The 25,131-nt window shown below is 38.2% G+C and overlaps 2 protein-coding genes across 3 annotated transcripts in view; one reads left to right on the top strand and one right to left on the bottom strand.

The window, feature by feature from the left end:
- LOC113663171 (E3 ubiquitin-protein ligase TRIM39-like) overlaps nucleotides 1-25,131 on the top strand; it is a 537,569-nt gene that overhangs the window by 388,329 nt on the left and 124,109 nt on the right. The window lies entirely within an intron of this gene.
- Nucleotides 1-25,131, bottom strand: part of htr2cl1 (5-hydroxytryptamine (serotonin) receptor 2C, G protein-coupled-like 1) — a 118,511-nt gene that overhangs the window by 13,272 nt on the left and 80,108 nt on the right. For both annotated transcript variants that reach the window (XM_027178378.2, XM_027178380.2), the window contains one exon: nucleotides 8,774-9,388. In XM_027178378.2, the coding sequence (XP_027034179.1) occupies nucleotides 8,774-9,161 (388 nt within the window). In that variant the 5' untranslated portion in view covers nucleotides 9,162-9,388. The remainder of the gene's footprint in view (nucleotides 1-8,773; nucleotides 9,389-25,131) is intronic.

The raw sequence follows: 25,131 nt of genomic DNA, 5'->3' as shown, positions 1-25,131 counted from the left end.
TTTCGCAGACTGTGTGTGTGTGTGTGTGTGTGTGAGGTGGACGCTTTGTCGCTGCAGGGAATATCTTTAAAATATGTCTGCAATATGGCCGTATAAAGGTAGTAGTTGACCATCTGTTAGGAATATTGGCCACTGCCTATTTTCAGCTCAAGAGACATTGGTATAAATCATGGGTAGGGAGAATAGGATTCATAACATATGTTATTATCCAACAAGAACAGCCAGAAATAAGATTAAACAGAGTAAAATTGCCGAGGTTGTTATACTCAAACCCAGATTAGTTAATTAAAGAGTGCAGCTTTAAGATCGTCATGGTTAAATAATATACAATAGAATATGAATGAACACTGACTCTGTGAACAAAGGCATCCATGGATATAAAATATTGGGCCAGTCTGATATGGCTTAAATTGGTCCAAAAAAAGGTATTATTATTGATCCACTTTAACTCGGTTCTGGTCTGCTTTGATCTGGCTTCAAATATATGGCCTATTTTGGACCATATTACGTTTGAAGTCTTATTTACAACCACAGTAGTCATACCTCCTACATCCTATTAAAAACTTTCACTGACAAAAATCTAGATGAAGGAATCTCCTTCAGACTGTGACCTGAAATCTGATCAAAGTTTGCTATGATTAAGGATGAATCCATTCTTTACACGTCCTCAGAGGAATTAAGCAGACTTCCCAAGTAAGAATACAGAGATGCTTTCCACAAGGGCGTTTTTTTAATGAGTCCAAAAATAAAATAAGACAAGGTAGGCAGACTGATTATTGCTCCTGGATATGTGTGTAAATATAAATATGGTGAACTGTGATGGAAATCCTGGGGCGACCTTCCTGTAGATGAATGAAGCACATGCTCGGAGAAACTGGACAGTTAAAAAACGGAAAAAATCCATGTGACATTTTTCCAATCTTCAGCTGTCCAGTTTCTGTGAGTCTGTGCCCACAATAGCCTCAGATTCTGTTTCTTGGCTGATACAAGTGAAGCCCAATGAGCTCTTCTGCTGCTGTAGCCCATCTGTTTCAAGGTTGGGCATGTAGTGCATTCTGGAATGCTTGTCTGTATGACTAAAAAATAAAGATATTAACTTCTATACTGCTCTTCTATTGCCAAGGACAGAAATCAAGGCAGCTGAAGGTTAAATGTGTGTCTTAACTTTATAATCTAAATATCTGACTCCAATACAAATTAAATAAATGTCAGATTCCGGAAAAGTAATCTTCTAGTTATTGATAGAATTGTAACGACTCAGAAACCATCAATATTATACTGTAAGGTCAGAGCTTTCAACTGATATGACTATATTCTTTTCAGAGCATTTATTTAAACGTGCAAGTCTTAAATAAATGTTTAAATAAAAACTCTGAGAGGTATATAAGAAAATCCTAGACTTTAACATCAGTTGAAAGCTCTGAGCTAACAGTTTAATAGACCTCATAGCTTATCAGGAGTCACTTTCCACGTGTCTAATGTAAAACATTAGTTAGGAAACTTTTTCTAACAGAAAAAAAATAGGTTCACTCAATCATGTCCTTTTTCTTGCACCCTACTTTTGTGCAGAGAAAATTAGGTTATTATAAAAAAAATACAAAGCTATAAAGGAAGTAAAATAAAGAGAACTTACTGGTTGGGTGGCAAAGGCACCTAAGATGAGTGCCGGAAAAAGCATCTCTTCTATTTTATAATGCACAACGCTTTATTTTATACCCCCGAGCCTCTCTGAAATGGACAATGTCCAGACCACTAAATAGGAGCGTCACATTGTATTTTATGTCAGGGTTGGTCTCCGGTTGTGTAGACTCACCCTAAAGGTGTTATATGTTAGATTAGGTTCTTGAGAAACTAATCTAATCTAATCTAATCTAAGGGTCCAGAGTATGTGGAAACAAAGCAAAAGATCTCCTTTTTAGACCAGTGGAGTCTATTTAAAAACTTAGATATCCAACATGAGTGAAAAGTGTAAACTCTGTATAGTTACTTCAAATGGTATGAGGATTGGTTCATCCCATTTTAATGAAAGTGGACAAGTTTGTGCAACACCTTTGAGACCAACCTTTTATGATTTTAGATCAAATCTGTCAGAGTGCCATCTGAACGCACGGAGATTAGACATGACCTTTTGTGTCAAGTCAAGTCAACATGTTGAATATCATTACATTTCAATAGGAATTATATAAATATATACAGTATATAATGAACACAGTTCTTTGTAGTTGAGTTGCACTTTGTTGTTCATATGCAGATCTGTTATGCACTATGGCAGGCAACACAGACAGGCAACAGTTGATCAATAAGAGCGGCTTTAAAGTGACACTTGAGTGAACGAAGACGTCTGATACTGTCGATCGCTCTGTTCTCACATCTCAGCCATTCGTCTTTGAAAAGAAGGGAAATGCAAATAAAGACATTTGTTCCTTTGTTGTCAGTTTCTAATCTGTTCTTTCTGTTTGTGTTAACTCTCTCAATCTGATGTTTGATTCCTTCCCTGATTGTCGTCAGCTTTTCACCGTGTGTATTTATACCCTCTGTTATACATGTTCATCTGTCAATTTCATTTATCTGCCTTTAGTCTTAAATTGGTGTCTGGCTTTGCTTGTTTAATTAGTTCAGCTTAAACTTCTTTAACTTTCTAGGGGCTTCACACTGATCTCTTTTCACCTGTGACTCATTATGTACTAACTTTATTTACATGAATGATTGCACTTATATCTACACAGCACTCCCACTTTTATCCAATACAAACTGCGTTCATTACTTATTGAGATAACACACACACATGTTTGATCTGTCAAGTCTGTAAAACAACATAGAATACCAGAAGCCTCCTGAGAGCTGAATTTAAACATCTTTAATGAGGATGGATGCGACATCCTGCTTGACCTGTAGTTTAAGTGCAATGTAAGAACAAGCTTTTTTAAATTATTATTGCATCAGCATGTGTTTTATCAATGAGAATGTGAGAGAGAGAGAGAGAGAGAGAGAGAGAGAGAGAGAGAGAGAGAGAGAGAGAGAGAGAGATGAGGCCATTAGAATCATTAATTAACCAATTGCCCACTATGGCAGTGAGGTGAGAGGTCCACAATATCCCGTGAGTACACTGACACACAACAAAACAAGGAAGCTTGTCAGAATTATAAATTATATACATACAGAAATGGACAATCAAACTCTGGAAACAACTAAAGCCCACACACCCCCAATTATTTCATTACAAAACTCTGCAATACCACCATTATCAAGTAAAACTGTCACCTCTGTCACCTCCTAAACCACCACACTGATGCTTCAGATCAGAACAACAATGTGAAACAGATCAGATTAGAACAAATTACACTACAAATGAAACACAACTAAATCAGGTATGATAGCAAGGTTGTAAATATGAATGCCAGGACCACCCAGCTGCCACTGCCCGGCTCCTGAGCAAGACCCTAAACCCTCAATCGCTCAAAAAAAAAAAAAAAGAAATTAATGCAAGCAGCTTTGGATAAGGGTGTGTGCCTAATGTTGTAAATGTATATCACCTATTGGGAAACATCAACATAATATCAGAGAAAATTCTATGCTATTTAGCCCCACAAATTCAGTACACAGTGACAACCTCGGAATAGAAACAGGCAGAGACAGGAAAACATGGCTTCCACAGGAAGAAAGGTGGTGCCTATACTGCAACAAAAATACACAAAGACAGAGCCGTGCTTCCTAACAGAACGCATCTATCAACCAATGACGAACATCCCCTCTTACTAGAAGAACATAAAGACTGCTGTTTACAACTGACTGCCGCAACATGTGGGACACTGATACTGAGTGATCTGAGTGATCTGCCTTGCCCTTGTTACTTGTAATGAATAATGTTTGCTTTTATTATTGTTTATTTCTTATCTTTATTAGAAAATGTACTTTTATTCTATGTAATATATAACACTAATCTTCCATCCACCTGTTCTTCATTACTAGGTCACGTGAAACCTGGACACTTTCTTGGGGCACGAGGCAGGTTACACCCTGGATAAGACACCAGTATATCACATGATACAACTGCACACACACCCATTCACACATCAGCCTACAGCACATGTTTTTGGACTGGGGAGGAACCCTTGGAGAACATGAAATCACCACACACAGAAGAGGTGGGAATCAAACCCAGAAACTTGAAGGTGTGTGGCAGCATGCTAACCACCAAGCCCCCCCCCCCCCCCCCAATCACCAAACCAATTCTAACCTTTCTTTCTTTCTGTCTTTCTTTTTTTCTTATTTATTTTGTCCTGAATTTAGTTAAATTGTTTGCACTAATTTAAAATGTTACTTTTTATTATTTTCACCCTTTTGTAATTTATTTTAGTTTAATTGTTTTTTTTTTTTTTAATCTTATTTCTTTTGGGTTTTTTTCTTTTCTTGTACATGTTTTGTAAATGTACCATTATGAAACTTAAAATGTGAAGAAAGTGAAGAGAGAGAGAGAGAGAGAGAGAGAGAGAGAGAGAAAGAGAGAGAGAGAGACTTCCACACCTTGCTCTTATCTACCAGGACAATGCATTGACATACACGACACTAAAAAAGGTCTTTCATGATGTGACTGATGTATTATGTGGGATGCTTTTTTTTTTAATGTGATTTTGCACTAGCTCGTGATAAACAAGCAGATGCATTATTTAACACAAACACAAAGGATGGAAATTGGATTACGCAGCACCATGACAAATTATATGGAAGTCTGGAAGGCTGCTGTGTCCTTGAACCTTCAGCCTTCTTACATTTTACAGCCTACTTACTTGTTTTCCACTGAAGATTTTTGGCAGGGTGTTGAACACATATTAATTATATTTTGGCCCATTTCTTACTTGCAACCAATTCTCACAATCACGTTAATTTCAAAACACATTAACAAAGCAGAACTACAACAGCAAATTTTGAAGAAAAATCAAAACAACACAAAACAAACTGAACAAAACATCAAAATTGACTCCAATCACAAAGTTTAATTATAACTTACCATATGATCAGATTTGCACTCCACAGATATTACTTTTATCACTCACTGCTACCAACAAGTGCCGTTGTTTTGCCTTGTGAGAGTTGTCGCACTCCGTGACCAATCAGCACCGAGTATGTGCTGTTCAGTAAGGAACATTCTCTGTTACATGTGTATGTTAACATGTTGGAATTCGCAGTTGAGTTTCTGAATTTGTGGCTGTGCTTTTTGTTTTCTAAACTAGCTATTGTGCGTTTGCGCTTTCTGTTGTGTTTCAGCATTTGAGTCACAATGTTGGATTTGTTATTATTTATGATTCTGAGTTGCTGCTGAGTTTCTGTATGTGCTGTTGTGTTTCCTGGTTTGTTGTATTTCTGACATTTCTGTAGTGTCTTTTTTTGTTTTGTGCTTTCTGTTTCTAATTTCCCTGAGGAAATGTTGGCTTTGCTTTTGTGTTTTTGAAATCGCTATTTGATGTTGAAATTGTTTGTGCTTTTGGGTTTGTCACCATTCTAAATTTACTGTTGTGTTTATAGATGTGCTGTTGTGTTTATAGTTGTGCTGTTTTTTTATAGTTGTGTTGTTGTGTTTATATATGTGCTGTTGTGTTTATATATGTGCTGTTGTGTTTATAGATGTGTTGTTGTGTTTATAGATGTGCTGTTGTGTTTATAGATGTGTTGTTGTGTTTATAGATGTGCTGTTGTGTTTATAGATGTGTTGTTGTGTTTATAGTTGTGTTGTTGTGTTTATAGTTGTGTTACTGTGTTTATATATGTGCTGTTGTGTTTATAGATGTGCTGTTGTGTTTATAGTTGTGTTACTGTGTTTATATATGTGCTGTTGTGTTTATAGAAGTGTTGTTGTGTTTATAGATGTGTTGTTGTGTTTATAGTTGTGTTGTTGTGTTTATAGTTGTGTTACTGTGTTTATATATGTGCTGTTGTGTTTATAGATGTGTTGTTGTGTTTATAGATGTGCTGTTGTGTTTATAGTTGTGTTGTTGTGTTTATAGTTGTGTTGCTGTGTTTATATATGTGCTGTTGTGTTTATAGAAGTGTTGTTGTGTTTATAGTTGTGTTGTTGTGTTTATATATGTGCTGTTGTGTTTATAGAAGTGTTGTTGTGTTTATAGATGTGCTGTTGTGTTTATAGATGTGTTGTTGTGTTTATAGTTGTGCTGTTTTTTATAGTTGTGTTGTTGTGTTTATAGTTGTGTTGCTGTGTTTATATATGTGCTGTTGTGTTTATAGATGTGCTGTTGTGTTTATAGTTGTGTTACTGTGTTTATATATGTGCTGTTGTGTTTATAGAAGTGTTGTTGTGTTTATAGATGTGTTGTTGTGTTTATAGTTGTGTTGTTGTGTTTATAGTTGTGTTACTGTGTTTATATATGTGCTGTTGTGTTTATAGAAGTGTTGTTGTGTTTATAGATGTGCTGTTGTGTTTATAGTTGTGTTGTTGTGTTTATAGTTGTGTTGCTGTGTTTATATATGTGCTGTTGTGTTTATAGAAGTGTTGTTGTGTTTATAGTTGTGTTGTTGTGTTTATATATGTGCTGTTGTGTTTATAGAAGTGTTGTTGTGTTTATAGATGTGCTGTTGTGTTTATAGATGTGCTGTTGTGTTTATAGATGTGTTGTTGTGTTTATAGTTGTGCTGTTTTTTATAGTTGTGTTGTTGTGTTTATAGTTGTGTTGTTGTGTTTATAGTTGTGTTGCTGTGTTTATATATGTGCTGTTGTGTTTATAGATCTCTTTTTGTGTTTATAGTTCTGCCATTGTGTTTTTAGATGTGCTGTTGTGTTTATAGTTGTGTTGTTGTGTTTATAGTTGTGCTGTTTTTTATAGTTGTGTTGTTGTGCTTATAGATCTCTTGTTGTGTTTATAGTTCTGCCATTGTGTTTTTAGATGTGTTGTTGTGTTTATAGTTGTGTTGTTGTGTTTATAGTTGTGTTGTTGGGTTTATGGATATGCTGTTGTGTTCTTAGTTTTGTTGGGTTTCTGAATCTTCAGTATTTTTTGTGTGTCTTCATTAGCTTTTATGATTTTGGTCTCCTTTTGTGTTTCCGGTTTAACTGTTTTGGTTTGTTAGCGTGTTTCCCACTCAGGGCCAACTTCATATGTATGAACAGCATTAAAGTAAAGGCTTTCTGTAGCACTGTTCTTTCATCATTAGACTATTTTGAGCACAAGCTTTAAATTCACATGATAATTATTCATCTCAGTCCAGAGTCTGAAAGTGTTGTTGGACTCGTTGGTAATCAAATCCTTTCTTTGGTGTGTATTCAATCCGCTAATTATTTCAGCTAGGCTACAATTCAGTGTCATAATTCCCAGGATTCCACTTACTCTCAAGACTTTTAAAGATAATACACCGAACTCTGTTACACACACACACACACACCTACACACATCCACACATATTCAAAAATATACACATGTATTGTCAACTTACCTTCAATGTCACCCTGATGATCATGTTTAAAAGTTTGTTCCGGTGAAGGAAAGGCATGAGCACATGCAATGTGACTCTTTGTGTATGTTATTATTCCAGCAAATGATGTTTGGATGTTCTCTGGACAGATTGGCAGTCATCATAAACTGCCAGCCCGTTTTAATAGCCGGGCACGAGATAACACGTCCCACTGCGCACATGGCCCTGCATACATAGCCTTCATTAATAACCCACCACTTCTATCTGCGTGAGCTTATTTCCTTCTTCATTCATTGGCTAGGTGATGGAGTGTGTTAATCAGCATGTGTAATGCCTGTTCATCTTTGATTTTTCTTACACTGTTTGCATTGACACCCTAAATGGTCTGTTAGGGATCGATATCTCTTTAAGAGCTACGCAACTGTGCACACAGATCAATAATCGCCTCTTCTTCTCCATCCATGTCCAGCCTAATCATGCAGTCTAAACTACAGTGGATGCAGTAGTACTGGGTTGATTTAGCGCAAATAGATCTCTGTCGATCAATGCGGCACATGGAAGGTGCCTCTGTAGTTTATTGTGTGTTCGTTTGGAAGACATGTGGCCCAAAAAAATTACTCATCTGTGACTTGGAAAAGGCATAAAAACTCCTCATATTATGAAGTACAAGAAAAAGGGAGAATGTCCTGCAGCTCCTTTTTTAACAAAACCAAATGCGTACTGTTTTCATTACAGTGTTTTGCAATGTGACAAGAACATTTCACAGATCTCCTACATTAATACCCACCACACACACACACACACACACACACACACACACACACACACACACACACACACACACACACACACACACAAATGCCTACACACAGATTTATTACAGGAAAACAAACCGGCTTCCATATGGCATAGTCATTTATTGTCTCCGGGACTGTGATGAAAAAGAAATCTCCTGACGTCCACACAGTCTTGTTCCCGATCTGAACTCGCATGATCTCCTCTGAAATCACCCATTTAATTAGTCATGGGAGATTTGCGATTTATGTAGTGGAACCTGTTCTGATTAAATAATGTTGCTGTGTTTTCTGGTGGCATACTGTGGAGGTGGATTATGAGGAATTAATGTGAAAACTGTGGGAAGTATAAAAAAACAAAAAACAAAAAAAAAGAAAAAAAGTAGGAATTCAGTTTCCGAAACCCCTAAGGATCCCACCATGGACATGGAACATTGTCTACGAATTTTTAATTAAAACGGCTCAAAAACACTCTTGACGGAATATTTATACGACAGGCAGAACAAATCAAGCGATAAGAAGGATGCTAAGCTGAGAGCATGCATGCTTCTACTCACCATACATGATGTTGATAAGGGAGATGGGCATTACTAGGATGCCCACCAACATGTCTGCTACAGCCAAAGACCGCAGGAAGAAATTAGTTGCATTCTGCAGCTTCTTCTCTAGCGACACGGCCATAATAACGAGAATGTTCCCTCCTATGGTAAGAAGGATGATGATGAGTATAAGAAGTGCTGGCCAGTTCTTCTCTTTGATGGCTTGCCTGGCTATACCATGACTGGAAGACGAAGTGGAGGACAAGTTGGTGCTGGGGTCGGTCCAAAACAGGCTCTGGTTCAGGCTTACGGTGGTGTTCCCAGGCCAGGTCCTCCAGCCACTGATGTCCACGGAGGCAGTGGTAGAGCTGAAGACACCCATCAGTGGTCCTGCTGGAGCCCCCATCTTTAAATAGCTGCACTTCTACTGTCTGGTCACTAGCTGGTAGTGATGTCCTCAGGGCAGATCCTCACACTCATGTATGAGTGAGGGAGACCGAAAGTGATAGTGCGATGAGCAGATAATCGATGAAGAACCCACCGGCGTCGCTATGTGAAGGAGAAGTCTACGGAATTAAGGACGTCCATTGTGGCTTCATCTTAGTGTTACAACGTTATCCTTGGAGACAATATCTGAAAAAGTACAAAGAAATAAAACTGTATTGAGAACACCACCATTAAATCCACGACTCAGAGCTTAAGGCACAATAAGGACTGAAGCTGGGATTCGCTCACTTTTTGTAAAAGAAATCCATTTAAGTTGAATCCAGTTGTAATTAATTGGGAGGCAGCAAAATCATTTTATTACACAAATGAGCTCATTTACACCAGACTAGTGAAGGTTAATTGAGTCTTTGAGGTTGAAATGTTACAAAGTGGTTTAGCACTTCATGCTCCACAGTTACCTCGGGTCTTTGTGTTAATTTCAGGGCAAAAATGCAGGCCAGTTCAGTTAATGAACACACGATTCTTCAGAATGTTTGTCAAAGGCCACAATGTAGTGATGGACAATTGATTATATGCACCACTGGTCATTTTATCCAATCAAATAAGCTTCCTGATCATGTAATTACGCTTGCAGTCAACTACCATATTAAGATATTACAGTATTAGTAAATGAAAGCCTTGCTGTTCTCTATACACTTCCAGTAGGACTCACTGATATGGATATTAGTCTAGGAGGTGATTATATGAAAATATCCAGGGATAACGATTTGCTTTACAATGTATGTAGACATCACTAATCTGGCATGGTGAAGAGTTGGATTAACTCATTTTTTACTCAGATTAGTTTATGCATGTTGGATATTTGGATTGCCGTGATTCATTGAACCACCCACAATTCTCGTCTGGAGTGTCTGAGATTAGTCAGGATGCTCACACAACAACAACAACAACAACAACAACAACAACAACAACAACAACAACAACAACAACAATGTGAGGTCCCTTCTAGAGCCTTCTGTGATATCGGTATATTATTCTAATGAGAATAAATACATAAGTACATATAGAAATACTTACATACAAATAAGAATAAAATGTGGTTGCTTTTGGTCATTCTCCATGAGGTGCAGATCAATATTGGGGCATTAATATTGGCGATGGCTCAAGTGGTCAAGGCTCTGGGTTGTTGATCAGAGGTTTCAAGCCACAGCACTGCCAAGCTGCCACTGTTGGGCCCTTGAGCAAGGCCCTTAACCCTCTCTGCTCTATTGGTGGTTGACCCTGAGCTCTGACCCCAGCCAAAGTAAGGATATGTAAAGAAAGATTTTTCACTGTGCTGTAATGTATATGTGACAAAATAAAGACTTTTCTTCTTTTTGCTAGAACTTTTCACCTAAAAATAGTTTTAGTGTTTCTTTAAAAAAAAAGAAACAACAACAAAAAAAACCAAAACTGAATGACTGGCATTTTACAACTTCCTGTCACGACTTCCTGCCAGTTTTCTTTGTCTTTCTATCACTAGTCTTTCCTCTACTGGATGAAAAATCTCCCAGTACTGTACTGAGCAAACAAGTGCTCAGGGCCTCAGAGAACACCAGGTAGATAAGAGAATTAAAAAAAAAAAATCAATCTCACAATGTCATACAGGTCAGTCTTTCTCAAACACCTATCTGTAAAATTCAGTCCACAGACAAAAAAAAAAAAAAAAAAAAGCACAGCCATCCTGTTTATGAAGCACGTTGGAACGTCTATATTGACTCTTCAAAGCAAATCTAAAGCATGTATTTTTTTGTCCCCAAAGGGAACTACATAGCTGTGATATACAGTTTTTCTAAGTACTTTTCTACATCCTACACCTCACAAAATGTATTGATGTACTTCTGATACAAGGCTCTTCCACTTCCCTGCTTATTCTCCTGCCAGAGTGGTTGGAGTGGAGGGAAGAGATAAAGCCAACAAAAGGGCAAAAGAACAGCAGCTAGAGAATAAATAAATAACTACATGATAACTTCTCTGTTGCCCTGAAATAACCTTCAGTTTATTACGACGTGTGAGCGAAGGAGCATCTAAAAACACACCAGAGTGCATCTTTAAAACAGTCCATTCATCTCTTTAGAAGCTATCTCACTGCTAATAAGTCTCAGTATGAAGAAATATCTAATTAGGTATCTTTCTCACATAACCTGTAGTGAACACCAAGCATGATCATTAAATAGCCTTAAAACATAGAACAAAACTGAGCCAATGATTTTATGAGCATCGGGGGGGGGGGGGGGGGTGCTTACACATCTAGCACTTGGTTTGGTGATTTTTTTTAGCTGCCTTTAGTGCATTAGTGTCAAATATGAGTTTAGAAACAACCCTAGCAATTCTTTAAGTAGATATTATCGAGTGTCCTGCACTCTACATGGTGCTTAAACTCATAGCTGCTTGTTATTCGGTTTGAGAGGAAGCTTCGATCACCGTGTGCGTAACAACACCTGACCGAGTTGTGCTCACGTGAGCCGATATTCCGGTGACCAATTACCAAAAGACCAATCAGTGATCAGCATTGTTGGTCTCTAACACACACAGCCTTATAAAGAAAACGAAGTTTACTATAAATATGCACTAAACGGAAGTGAATTCCGAGACTGACTTTAAGCTAACGGCGTTGTTTAGGACGCCTACTCGATATGCGACATGAATCTCAAGCATTCTCTTCCTCCTACTTAAAGTCTCTCTTTATCTCTTTGCTATTAATAAAGGGAACAAAAGTGCACTTCCACATTTATAAATGTGAGTTTGAATTCCATTTGGGGGTTATTAGCTTCTTCAGCAAACTCCAATCAAGTTACTGGCATTTAGAACGAGTCTCCGGTCTAATTAGCATGAAATAGAGGAGCCAGAAAAGAGGAAAAAAAAACACCCACTGATTTGGGGTGAAAGCCTACCGAACACAGAGAAAAGTTCATGTGTAACCTCGGGCATTCCTGTGTCTAATCAGAAACATTTATTATTAACAGCTTCAAATATGTATTATTTAAAAGAAATGCTCTATATCTGAACTTTTGCTGTGTGAATAGTTTTGCTTCCACTTAAAGCTGTGCAAATTAACATCTTTCCATTCAGCCCTCTGCTAATTGTCACACCGAATGGGATTTTAATGAGATGCTGTTTTTAGGTCTAGCATAAAGATTAGATATACCACAAAACACACACATCATTTTAAGTCTCAGCAGAGTAACAGACGATCCATCTGACCTACAAATAAAAGCTTGTAGCTATGGCTTTAAGCCAACTTGCTGAAAAGTCTACATATATGGAAAGTTTCTTATCACAAACAGTACAACCTGAACACCATAAGCTCAAAACCTCTGTGATGAAACCTTGTCCAGCTGAAGCCTTACATGCTTATATACGATACATGCTGAGGATCTATCAAAAACGACCTCACACAGGAAATAACTGCAATTTCCCACATGCTCTAGCAGTCCGGCATCCTGCCCTGCACTTTAATACTGTTTTTCCACTCCCACGCTCTGACGACTCAGAAGTGCTTATAATCTATGACACATGAGTGGCCACTTTCGTCAAGGGGAGGAAGGTGTAAAGGGGAACAGATTTACTGAACAGTGCACACTTGCCCTTTGCAAGCATCTTAAAACCTACACCCAACTTATACTAGCTTGCTGGTTTACTAATTAGCTTGCATTCGAACTAGCGTGTCTGCTAGCTAATAGCTAGCTAGCAGAATAAAGTAAGTTATATCGGTACAGATAGATAAGATTACAACATAAACCCCAAGTTAAAGACAGACAGACAGACAGACAGACAGACAGACAGACAGACAGACAGACAGACAGACAGACAGACAGACAGATAGATAGATAGATAGATAGATAGATAGATAGATAGATAGATAGATAGATAGATAGATAGATAATTATACACAATCATTGCTCCTTATTACAAACACCTTTGTAAGATTTATGTAAGATTTAAAGCTTATTACTCAGCAACATACGACTGACAATAACTGTCATATGTCCATTTCTATAACACTGTCATTACCTATCAGGAAGTTTCACTCAACACAAAGCACTGCTTTCGCATTGTGTTGCTTTGACTTTACTCGCTGTGCTCTTGTTTGCAATAATACAAGCTTTTGTTTCTGATCTACTCCTGCCATTGCTGTGCTACCTCATTGTGTTTGCTACCTGTTCTTTGTCTATTCATGCCTTTGTTTTTCTGTCCCTCGCTTCGAATTTCGATTGTTGTTTTCTGTATTGTGTGTTTACTGCTTTTGTAAATAGTTCTTCTTTCACCCTGTCCGCTTGTTCTTTGACCAAAACCACGGACTACGAGTTTGATTATTGGATTAATGAAAAAGTTTGATGCCATGAAATCTTACATCACATGTTCATTTTTGCTAAGTGCTCTAATTAGCACATGTTTATTAGCTGCTTGTCCATCATTTAGGTCATTTTTCACAAATGGTCATAATTGATTAGGGTCATAAGTTCATATTATTATACCATTACGCATGCTAACTACAGAAATAATTAATTATAGCTATTAAAATGTTAAGAAAAAAGCCCAGAGCTTGCGTTAAACTGTCACGACAACCTTCCCTTCCACCCACACCACAAATGTTTGCACAGACTACAACATGACAGCATACTGTTTTTTTTTTTATTATTATTTTTAAGGAAAATAAATATTAAAATGTACAACCATGTCCATCAGGATGAGGACGACTGTAATTACAACATAGCTAAAAGACGTGAGATGAAAATAGTGGGACACAATCTTGACATCTTTGAAGATTTTAAACTAAAGCCTCCAGCATATATAGTGTGTTTGAGTAATCTCGTCGGATTTCTATCGAATTTCCATTTCACTTACTCAGGCAAATAAAAAAATAAAAAAAAAGAGAGAGAAGGTAGTGCAAAAAGAATTAAAGTAGTAGACTCGAGTAGTATGTGTCTCGCATACAGCTTGAGTGGATTGAAAAGCTGCCACAAAATTTAGCTTCAAAAAGCATCCAGTGTGAATTGGCCTTTATGATGAATGGTTGAAATTTTAAAGCCCCTGGCAACAAAAGTTCAAATGCTTGGAAAACTTTGTGCTACCAATGATCTGTCACAGGGAGTTACCAAGAAATATACAATATATGATTCAATTCTAATCAAAAGCAAGTCTTCTTTTTTTGTATGATCAAAAATGTCTGGTCATGTTAGATTGTCTAAAAATTGACAGCAATATCTCCATGACAATAAAAATCAGATTAAAGTGAGCTTTAGGTTCGTCTTATTTTTTAATACAGAAAAATGTGGAAATCGGTGATATCTTAAGTGTAAAATAAAACTTCCATCACTAATCAATTACAGCTCAAAAACGACAAACGGTTAAATGTTTTTTATAATTTCAACAAAATAGACTTCATGTGAAACTCGAATGAATCTCTTGGTTAAAAAACTGCACTTTTGACCATAAAGTACACAGGTACAGAAGGAACATCTGCTGTCATCCAGGTGAGTCTGGTTTCCCTTCTGATTCCTCTCAGGTTTTCATCCTCATAACGTTTCTCTGGATGTGTTTCTTCTGGCTCACTTGTTAGGGATAAATTCTAGATGTCAAATTTAGAATTCCATTAACTCTATTGTTAAAAGTGCTGCACTAATCAAATGAAATAGAATTGATAGAATGTGACTGAAGCTGCATGACAACACAAAGCTTCCTGTACAGGATCTTCCCCACAGGGTCACAACTGGAAATAATAGAATCGCTATTAAGATGGTAAAGGCTCCAATAGCAATAGTGTTGCAGACTGTATCAGAATGCAGGATGGGGTTTTTTTTCCACTGGGTACCTTAGCGCACACATAAAAAAAATATTTTTGCACAAGTATTCTGTTTGAATTAAACTCAGCACCCAAAAAGACAAAAGTGAGCCTGAGAGAAAGAGGTGTGAAATGAGGTTCACACAAGTAGTAGTGCTGTTGAAATGAGAACTCTCCACCTCTCCACACAGCAGGCTCACATTAGCATTTCATGACCAAAGCACATTCAGAGATCAGCTAGATCTACCTGTAAGTGCTCACAAATGAGCCCGCTTGAAATAGAAGCTCTTTAACTTTCCGCACAATGCCCTGTAAAGGAATAATAACAAAAGTCTGACTGAAAAAGACGAGCGTAATGATTCCTGCTCTGAGACTGAAAGGTACAATTTACAAAAAGGAAATTGGTCCTACAGCAGGGTATAAAATGGTAAAAGTGCACGAGTGCTCCATATTAACTAACTCCCAGTGAGGACGGAGCGTTCTTTTAAATCGCTTTACTTCCCTTTATTTGCTTCATTGAACCTATTGTTGAACACATTTGCTGCATTAAGCAGAAATCCGCAGTTCATGTATATCGTAAACCAGCAGCTTTCTGCTCATGTATACTGCATATGTGTGTATGGTGAATTCTGCTGTGGGATGTGGTAGCCTAGTGGTTAAGGTGATGGAGTACTGATCGCAGGGTCATGAGTTTGAATCCCAAGTCCATCAAGCTGGCACTGCTGGGCCCCTGAGCAAGGCCCTTAACACTCAATTGCTCAGTTGTATGAATTGAAATAAAATGTAAGTCGCTCTGGATAAGTGTGTCTGCTAAATAATCTAAATATAATGTAAATGCTACAGTCACAGTTCAACTCATCATACTGGCTCAGATTAAGTTTTAGCTACAAAATTCATTTCCAGTATTCATGCTCCAGACAGAGACGCACAGCTAACCAAGGGCAAGGCATTATGGGATTTGTAGGTTGATGCGGTGAGCACTAATCTGTGCGATGGGATGATGGCTTATAGGAATCTTTTTTTTTTTTGCCATACAGAGCTAATAAAAAGCAACAAAGATCATCAAAACCATGAATAAATGAAACTCTATTTAAAATTGATAAAAATAGAAATGAGTGAATCAAAAAAGAAAGGTGTGTCTCACTCGGGATGCTTGCTGTAGAGACGGTTTTATACTTATTCATCGCACTTCTTGTCTTGAACCAATCTAGCCATTTTCCCCTGACAAGCTCTCTCACTTGATGTTTTTAGGTTTTATGCACCTCATATTATTTTGAAAGCCAAGCTTATCTGATTAAGCAGTTAAAATCCCGAGTGGCTCCTGCGTCATTGGAATGAAAACCTGCGCCCACGCTGGCACTTTGTTTATAAGCTTATACACCTCTGCTCTAGAGACAATGTGTATGAAAATCCCAGGAGATGAGAAACACTGAAATACTCACACAAGCCTATCTGACACCAACAACCCTACCAGATCGCTCAGATCACAGGTTTTCACCGTTCTGACGATGACCTGAAGTTCTTAATCTGTATCTTAGCTAATTACATAAGAACATGGATGAGTATGTGTCCATGTGTTCCTAATAAAGTGCTCAGGCTACCAGTGCGTATTAAAGCCTCACAGTATATTGAAATCGTAGCCACGGTTTAAAGAATATTACCTCCTGACCTTTATATAATACAATGTAATATCTGTGACCACCTCCTATTAAATATGACCCCTGTGTCACTTTTATCATTTTTTTAAGATACATATAATAATTCTATTTTAATAAACCCCACATCCAGGCTAAAATGAATCAGAGTATGAGGAAAATCTCAATCCCAGTTTAATGACTGCTGCCTTGGAAGAGATTGCTAATCAGAATTTCTAATTACTTAACAGATGTCAAACCATGTGTCTGTGCCGCATGTATCTGCAGTGTGACTGTGTGAGATTTTGTCATATATACCATATGTACATGCTTATTCCTCTCTCTCTCTCTCTCTCTCTCTCTCTCTCTCTCTCTCTCTCTCTCTCTCTCTCTCTCTCTCTCTCTCTCTCTGTGTGTGTGTGTGTGTGTGTATCCGTACACGTTTGTGTGTCTTTTGTGTTGTTTTGGATTCGTAATCGTAGATTTAGCCTGGAGTTTAGTCGTGAGACCACTCAGGTGGGGGGATTACAGGGCTTCAGTCATTTTAAGGGCTTCAGTGCAACACAAGGGCATTGCTCGCTGCTCCATATCACCTTTAGCCCTCTGTCTGTCCCTGTCTCACAATCTCTCACAACCTCGGTCATCTGTCAGCTTTACAGCTTTTCTCTCTTGTTCTAGTGCCCTGTTGCTGTCCGGTTCTCTCTCTATTCCTCTTTCTCTCCCTGTATACCTCTGCCTGTCTATTACCCGGTGTAATGTGCATTCTTTACAGGCATTTGGCCTTTTTTATGTTCCCACAACACTGCTTCTGTATCAGCTGCAAAGATTTCATCTGTTTCACAGTCTCCTCTTGTGTTTGTGCCAGACTTCATCCACACACTGTCTCTCTCTCCGTCTCTCTCTCTCTCCTGGAAGAGAGGATTTAAGGTGATCTTCATCCCCCAGTGGAAACCGCTGTCACTCATTTCCACTGATCTTATTTTTCTTATTCTCTTGCCTTTAAACTCTGACATACACAGCAGCCCATGTTGCTTCACTCATCCCCAAAATGCACTTATACTATGTTTTAACGTGACCTCAGTCTGTCTCCATGTCACTACCAGCAGGTCTGGTGTAAGAGCTTATAAAAGTATCACTGCACATTAAACCATTTAAACTAATCAGCAGTGTTTTTTTATATGACCGCTTTCATAACGTAGGTTATTTAATGCTTTGTTTACCACAAACAAACCATGAAACTTAGCCATAATACACTGTAAAAATGATTATCCATCCCTTTATATTAATTTATATTTCTACCATTTATATTAATAATCAACAACTACATTAACCGAGTATGAATGAATTGACATTTACATCATTTGGCAGACACCCTTATCCAGAGCGACTTACATTATCTCATTTTTGTACAACTGAGCAATTGAGGGTTAAGGGCCTTGCTCAGGGGCCCAGCAGTGGCAGCTTGGTGGACCTGGGATCAAACTCACAACCTTCCGATTGGTAGCCCAACACCTTAACCACATGCCCAATGAATAAAAATAAGCTCATAGATTTTCCTTGTGCTTATTAGCTTGCAAAATTCAGAACTGAAGATGAAGCAAGGTTTAATGAACATATCATAAATGAACATAACATTTAACATTACAACTATATGGCGAATGTATGGCTTATAAATGGCCAGTTTTTTTTTTTTACTTTTGTTAACCTTAATGTAAGTGTTGCCAACTAATTTATGTGGAATAATGAATTGTTCAATGTACTGTATTTAAAAAGAAAGAAAGTAGGAAAAATGCTCTATACTTCTACCATCATACAAATGCAAAGATAAGACAAAAAATAATAATAATACTCACAAGAGCTGTGGATGAGGAAAAAGCATTAATAGAGTTATATAGTTTATTGCAAAAAACAGCGATCGGCCCGAGATCAATTCATCAAGACGTCCTAGAAATCCCCCCAAACCCCTTAATTTATACAATATTACCTACAGTATATCTATATAAGCTAGACCTATTTTCCACCTTCTTCTCCAGGCTCATCTATCAATCCTATCACTCTGAGTTACAGTAAAGATGAAACCCCCAATTCTGTTTCTGGTTATTATCCTATGGCCAACCTCACTGATTACCGTACCATCACTCCTGTCCCATCACTTCACCCTGACCATGAGCAGCTCCAGCCGTGGCCCAGCCACCAATTTCTTTATTTATACTGTATTTTTCACCAGATTCTATGTTTATTTCCAATTTTTCATTCCCAAACCACTTCCATCCCAAAAGTTAGATTCTAGTAAATACGTTGACACTGTGACAGCTAGACCTGAGTGAGAGTCCTGAGTCTTCTGATTAGTTTATTAGCCGTCAGCCATCACGGTACCACCGAATATTGTTTGTATTCTATAATAATCAGACATGATAGATTTAAGCAGACTCACAACCTGAGCACAAAAACAATAGTGTCCTTTTAACAGAAGAGCTAAAAACGTGTTTAATCGCGAAGCTGAATTTATTGATGTGTTTGACTCATAAACAATCGACCAGAGAGTGTGACTGTAAATCATTTCTCTTCTCTAACCGAACACTGTAAATACAAATGCAATTGTCTGCAGATTTCTGAGCTTTTGAGCAACTTATGAGTTGTATAGTTGTATATGTTTTAACATAAGTTTCTTCCTGCCAAAGCCATCAAAAGTTCAACGACGGAGAACTGAGCGCAAAAAAACGACCACGGCATACTGTATTACAGTATGGTACTTCTGCTGATTTAGTGCTAGACGTTCATGACAAGTTCAAAGGACTTTGAGCGTTAATTTCTTACCCACTTACTGTATGTCACCTGTTTGAAAGCATTTAATGGTTGCCTGTTATTTCTATGCCACTGATTTAGGACTGAACAGGACTTTTTGATTTCCACTGGTTTTGTGTTTTCCACTTGTGTTTTGTACAACATTCAGAATGCACACTGATCTTCTGGTTTTTGTCCTGTAGTGTTTTTTTGTCTGTCTGCACTGTCTTTTGTCTTGCACTGTTTGCATACATTGCACTTAATGTGGCAAGCACAACTTACTTTCAGTCCTTAGCTTTGTCTTCCTTATGTAGCTCGGTGTTATTTTATGCAGCGACATGGTTCTTGAGGAACGTGTTTCATTTCACTGTGAACTGCGTCGGCTATATATGGTTGAAATGACAATAAAAGCTTCTTGACTTGACTTGACTTGGTTTGCACCGTGTCTCAGATATAATAATAGCATAAAGTTTCAGATGTGCAAATAAAATTACTCCAAACTAGAAGAATTGTGGGAAAAAAGTTTCAAGCAGGTACTCGAATCCTTCTCTCATTCTCTTTCTCTCTCCATTTGGCTCATTGCCTAAAGATTGAGTGGCGCTGTGGTCTGTGCGGCTCTCTTTACGCTAATCATGCTCTCAGCCCATCTCCTCGTCACTGATTGAATGACTCTTGAACTCCTCTGAATTACAATCAGCAGTGTTACTAGCTGTAGTGCTGTATATACTACAGGTCTGGATGTGTGATTGTCTGCACTCGGCTTTGTCCCTCCGTTTCCCCCTGTGGTTCGAGTGGCCCTCAGGTATAGCCATTACTGATTGTTAAGACTTTAAAAACAAATAACATACAAATGGAGTGGAAAAGAGATGCTGTCCAAACTACTGACCTGAAGCTCTTAGAAGTAAAGTTCTGCATTTTGAATTCGTCATCTAAAGCGATGAGACGCTGGAGTGTCAACAAAAAGCGAATTGAATAGTACAGTATAAATCTAAACATACCATAGACTTACCTGTTCATCCTAACACAATGTAACTGGCTGAGGTGTCTGAGTGGGAGGGGCCAGTGAGTGACATGAGCCAATCGTGTGTGTCTAGGAGCTAGTATTTTTAGAAGAGCAGTATTTTACTCCAAGTGTGTTCAGCTACCTTAAGCATAAAGCAGCAGATAATACAGATGTGATAACTGCCTCAAAGAGTCTTGGAGGAAGCGCGAGAGTGAGCACGAACACCTGGTTGGTAGCCGTTGTAGGTGTGATAGGTGTGAAAGACGTACAATGCCCTGGCATAACCTGCTGAAATCAATCATTTGATCATTGCATGTTCAGGTCTGGACTGTTCCCAATGAGAATGTAAAAATATGTGATGGCTGATTATAGATGTGACTCGAGCGTTACTGACATGTACGCTATGATGTCAGGCTTGAAAAACACATCAGTCACCTCAGGCATCAGTACATTTTCTTGCACTCAGTAATTTACTCAGTCGTGGGTGGAAGAACCGTGACATAGGTAGAAGAAAATCAGAATAAAAATAGCAATTTCTTTTACCCAAGACTGCTTCCTGACAGAAACCACCGCCATCTCCTATGTGTGTGAGGATAGCAGATGTTTTGGTGCGAGTGAATGACCAAAGTGAGGTGACAGCTAGCTTTTGGGGAAAGCTAACTGGATCAATGGCAACAACATGAACATGGCAAACCTCACGCTATCCAGTTTTCCTGAAAGAAATTCAGAAAGTGATCCCAAGCCTGAAGAGAGGTGAGCGATTCGGCTGTGCTTGCTTCATTTTCCGTGAGTCAACACAGGTGTGCATGTGACAAGTGCTATTGGAATGTTGAAGTGGATGTTGAGTGCCCACTGTGTCCGCTGAAGGAGAAATGATTTGTACCCGAGTGACAAACATTCCCCCGTCATTGCAGCACTCACGGGCAGGTAACATCGGATGAGCTGGTCCGTGGGTGACTGCTTTAAAACTGATTGCAGTAGATGAACTACTGTTCTGTCACACTGGGAAAGAGAACTGAGCCGATTTGCTTTGCATCAATCAGAGGGGCATCGGAGATAAAAAAAAAAAAAAAAAAAAAACGGACAGGATGGAGAGGAAAAATATTTATCTATCATGATGGAGGTCATTTCAAAGGACAAATAATAATTCCAGAGCAGCTGAAATTCATTTAATATTAATTTAACAAAAAAAACACACACAAATCTGTACCTACTTAGTCCTCCAAATGTTCATATATATATATATATATATATATATATATATATATATATATATATATATATATATATATATATATATATAAAATATTGAACAGAATTGTATATATTTCATAACAATATTTAATATGTGACACCGAACAAACCTTAACTATGTATTGGATTTGCAAAGTACATTCAGATCATCAGACTCTAACCGAGACGCACTGGAATGTTCATCACCACTCATGTCTGAGTCTTTTCAAGTAAACGTATTACCATTAGCAAGAACTATTCATATCAGCTATTACTTCTAATCTCCTGCTTGAGCCGCAGAGATGTACACGGCACCGACTGAACTGATAAAAATGTTGGTCACACATAACGACAGATTTTACACTTCTGTCATCAAACACCCACATTAGACTCCGACATGACCAGATTTGGGCAGAAAAAGCCAAACTTGCAAATCCCAAACAATGATCTCAAACTCTGGGATCTCTGAGAATTTCTAATGAACAAATGGGACTTTAGATGAAAATAAACGTGATGAGAATGCGAACGTGGCAAGACGTTAATACTGCATTTTTACTCGAGACACTCGCCTGTGCTATTTGTGTGTAATGTCTACACTCATTAAAATACAGACTCTGTTCAGGTGCCGTAGTGTTTAGCATGTTCGCCTCAGAGGAATTGGCTCAGGATATTTCTGTTTAACGTTTCAGCACAAAAAGTTCTAATCAAGTAAAAATGTCAAGTTAAATGTCAGGCTGTAATTAAACTTTTTTATACTTACATTTACTTTTACAGAATTTGGCAGCATTCTTCAAAAATGACATCATATTAAATATTTAACAGAATAAGCAACACAAGTTGTATATTTCTAAGAATTACTACTACTTATTACGTACCATTAAGATTACAAATACCAATTTTCTCAGATTACTTTCACCTGATGGCTGTTAACTTCAGTTCATTTGTAATATATGATTTGTAGAGTAAATTCTACAATTTCTAATTCTAATTTGTAGAGTAAAACACACACACACACACACACACACACACACACACACACACACACACACACACACACACACACACACACACACACACACACACACACACACACTACGGACAATTTTCCAGAGATGCCAATCAATCTACCAAGCATGTCTTTGGACCGGGGGAGGAAACCGGAGTACCCGGAGGAAACCCCAAGGCACGGGGAGAACATGCAAACTCCACACACACAAGGCGGAGGTGGACATTTTCAATCAGTATAAACAAATGTACATTATTTGTAGAAAGAGAGGAAAGGGGTTTGAAAGCACCATTTACTTTGAAGATAAAAATAATCGAAAACAAATCAAAACAAAAATTCTCATGAAGTCCTTAAAGCCCTGAGTGTCAATAAACACCAACATGGAGTATGACTTGACCAAAAAAAAAATAAATAATAATAATAATCCAGAGCTTAACCTGGACACAAACAAAACAGGCACAAATTCCTTTTTTTTACCTCTGGGGAAAAAGAGTTTAAGTTCTAAGCATGATTCAAGTGGAATGCTTAAAAAAATCATTAAAACTGAAAACAAGCTTATAGTCTCATCAAGCTGCTGCTTCAGAGTGGACTGAAGAATCAATAAGGAGAGAGAGTGACTTTGTGCTTCTTGTACGGAAGATTTGCACTCGCCCTAATGTTTAATACAAGTAACCTTGAAGCCCTGAAAGCCCACAGAACAGTAATTATTGGCATCCTTTAAAAAAAACAGGCTGACAGAAATCTTTTACTGAAGTGATTTATTCAAAGCAAGCATCTTGTAAAAAAAAAGTGAAACGTTTGCCACGGTTATTGGCAAGTCTACAGTACTCGTGTGCCAAGTAAGCAGCACAGAGCAGAGATTTCTCTTACAATGCAGGATGAGGCAAAAGAATTCACAAACTGCTCTGAGAGCATTTCTCTGTACAAACAAAGAAAAAATCTCCTGTTCCTTCGTGTATAGTGTCTTCTCTTCAGTACATCCCAAACTATTTTTGTGTTGGTTTGGAAATATCCTGGATGATCCACAGCTCCGGCATCTCGCATCCTGGCAGAGGCTCGTACAGTACATGATGTAATTTATGATGCCATGTATTGTAACATGTTTCCCAGAGTGTTTGGAAGTAAAACAGTTCCATAACATCACAGACCCACCACCGTGCTTCCCAGTTTGTTCCTTTCTACATATCGGTTGCCAGAAAGTTCCAGTGAACTCCAAGTGTTTATTTGATGATAGCAGTGACTTTGTTCTTTTAAGCCTTCTGCATCTTTTGTCATAGACAGGGTAATATAAATCTGGAGAATTCATTTTAGTGTTTGAGAAGAAAAAAAAATCTTCTTCCATGCAGCCTATTCAAAGCTTTTAAACTTTTTACCCTGGAATAATCAAACCCTGGTGTTTGTAGCATCTTGGATTAGTCTGCAATGGGAAGGTGGTGTTTGGGAGGAGCTGGAAGAGGATCATTTAACGTCGTACACTTCTGCCTTGTTATGCCGTGTGTATGTGAGCTCTCACTCACCAGATGCATAATAATACTTTGAAGAATTTGTCACTCTGCTGAAACAGGTGATGCGATCCATACAACAGTGCTTCACCTGTTAATGATTAGTTCTAATCTATATCAATAACTGGCAGCCATGTATCATATGTGACAGGAGAAGGAAGTCCTGTCAGCCTCACAGAGAACCTGGAGAAGTGTGTGATTAGTCTGGTGGAGGTATTATATCTGGGCTTCCACCTGGGTAATAGATAGATTACTGTGACTGTGGTCTGCCTGTGACCCATAATAAGGGACAATCCTTGGTTCTTTTGGGACACTATAGTAGGTTTGTGTTTAATTATTCAGGTCTCGGCACCCGCTGACGGACATCACTACAGAAGGAGCTCCGGATTTGCTCCGGTGGTTGGAGCAGTGCCGATGGGGCTGTGTGAGTGTTAAAGTAGCTCTCTTTCCCCTGCAGTGGCATATGAAGGATGCCAATATGTGGATCTCTTGTTGGTATCTGGTGTTACAGCCTATTAAGTTCACAGTTGTGCACAGGCCTGGGGCGCAGATGGTAGTGGATGACTTTTTCACGTCTCTCAAATACAGCTACAACCGTTGGTAAGGTTTTTTTTGGTTGTAGAGGTAGAAGGGTAATGAGCAATGTGGCACACCTGAGCCCTGTTGCCCAACATATATTTATGCAATCTATCTTTCTGTTTCTGTCTGTGTGTGTGTGTGTGTGTGTGTGTGTGTGTGTGTGTGTGTGTGTGTGTGTGTGTGTGTGTGTGTGTGTGTGTGTGGCCATAAGGACAGAAAAGGCAGTAAGAGACAGAAAGCTGGGAAACAGTTTTAAAATAGCATAATCCTAAATGATTAGCCTTATTAATTTGTATCCGCGAGTGAGTTTTAACAAATTAACAACCTTTTGTTTTACTTCACTTGTGTATTGACTGGAGCTTCT

The sequence above is a fragment of the Tachysurus fulvidraco genome, chromosome 1 (genome assembly GCF_022655615.1).
Source record: "Tachysurus fulvidraco isolate hzauxx_2018 chromosome 1, HZAU_PFXX_2.0, whole genome shotgun sequence".
In the NCBI taxonomy this organism is placed as follows: Eukaryota; Metazoa; Chordata; class Actinopteri; order Siluriformes; family Bagridae; genus Tachysurus; species Tachysurus fulvidraco.
Note: the sequence above shows the minus strand (reverse complement) of the source record. Positions and strands in the feature narration are given on the sequence as shown.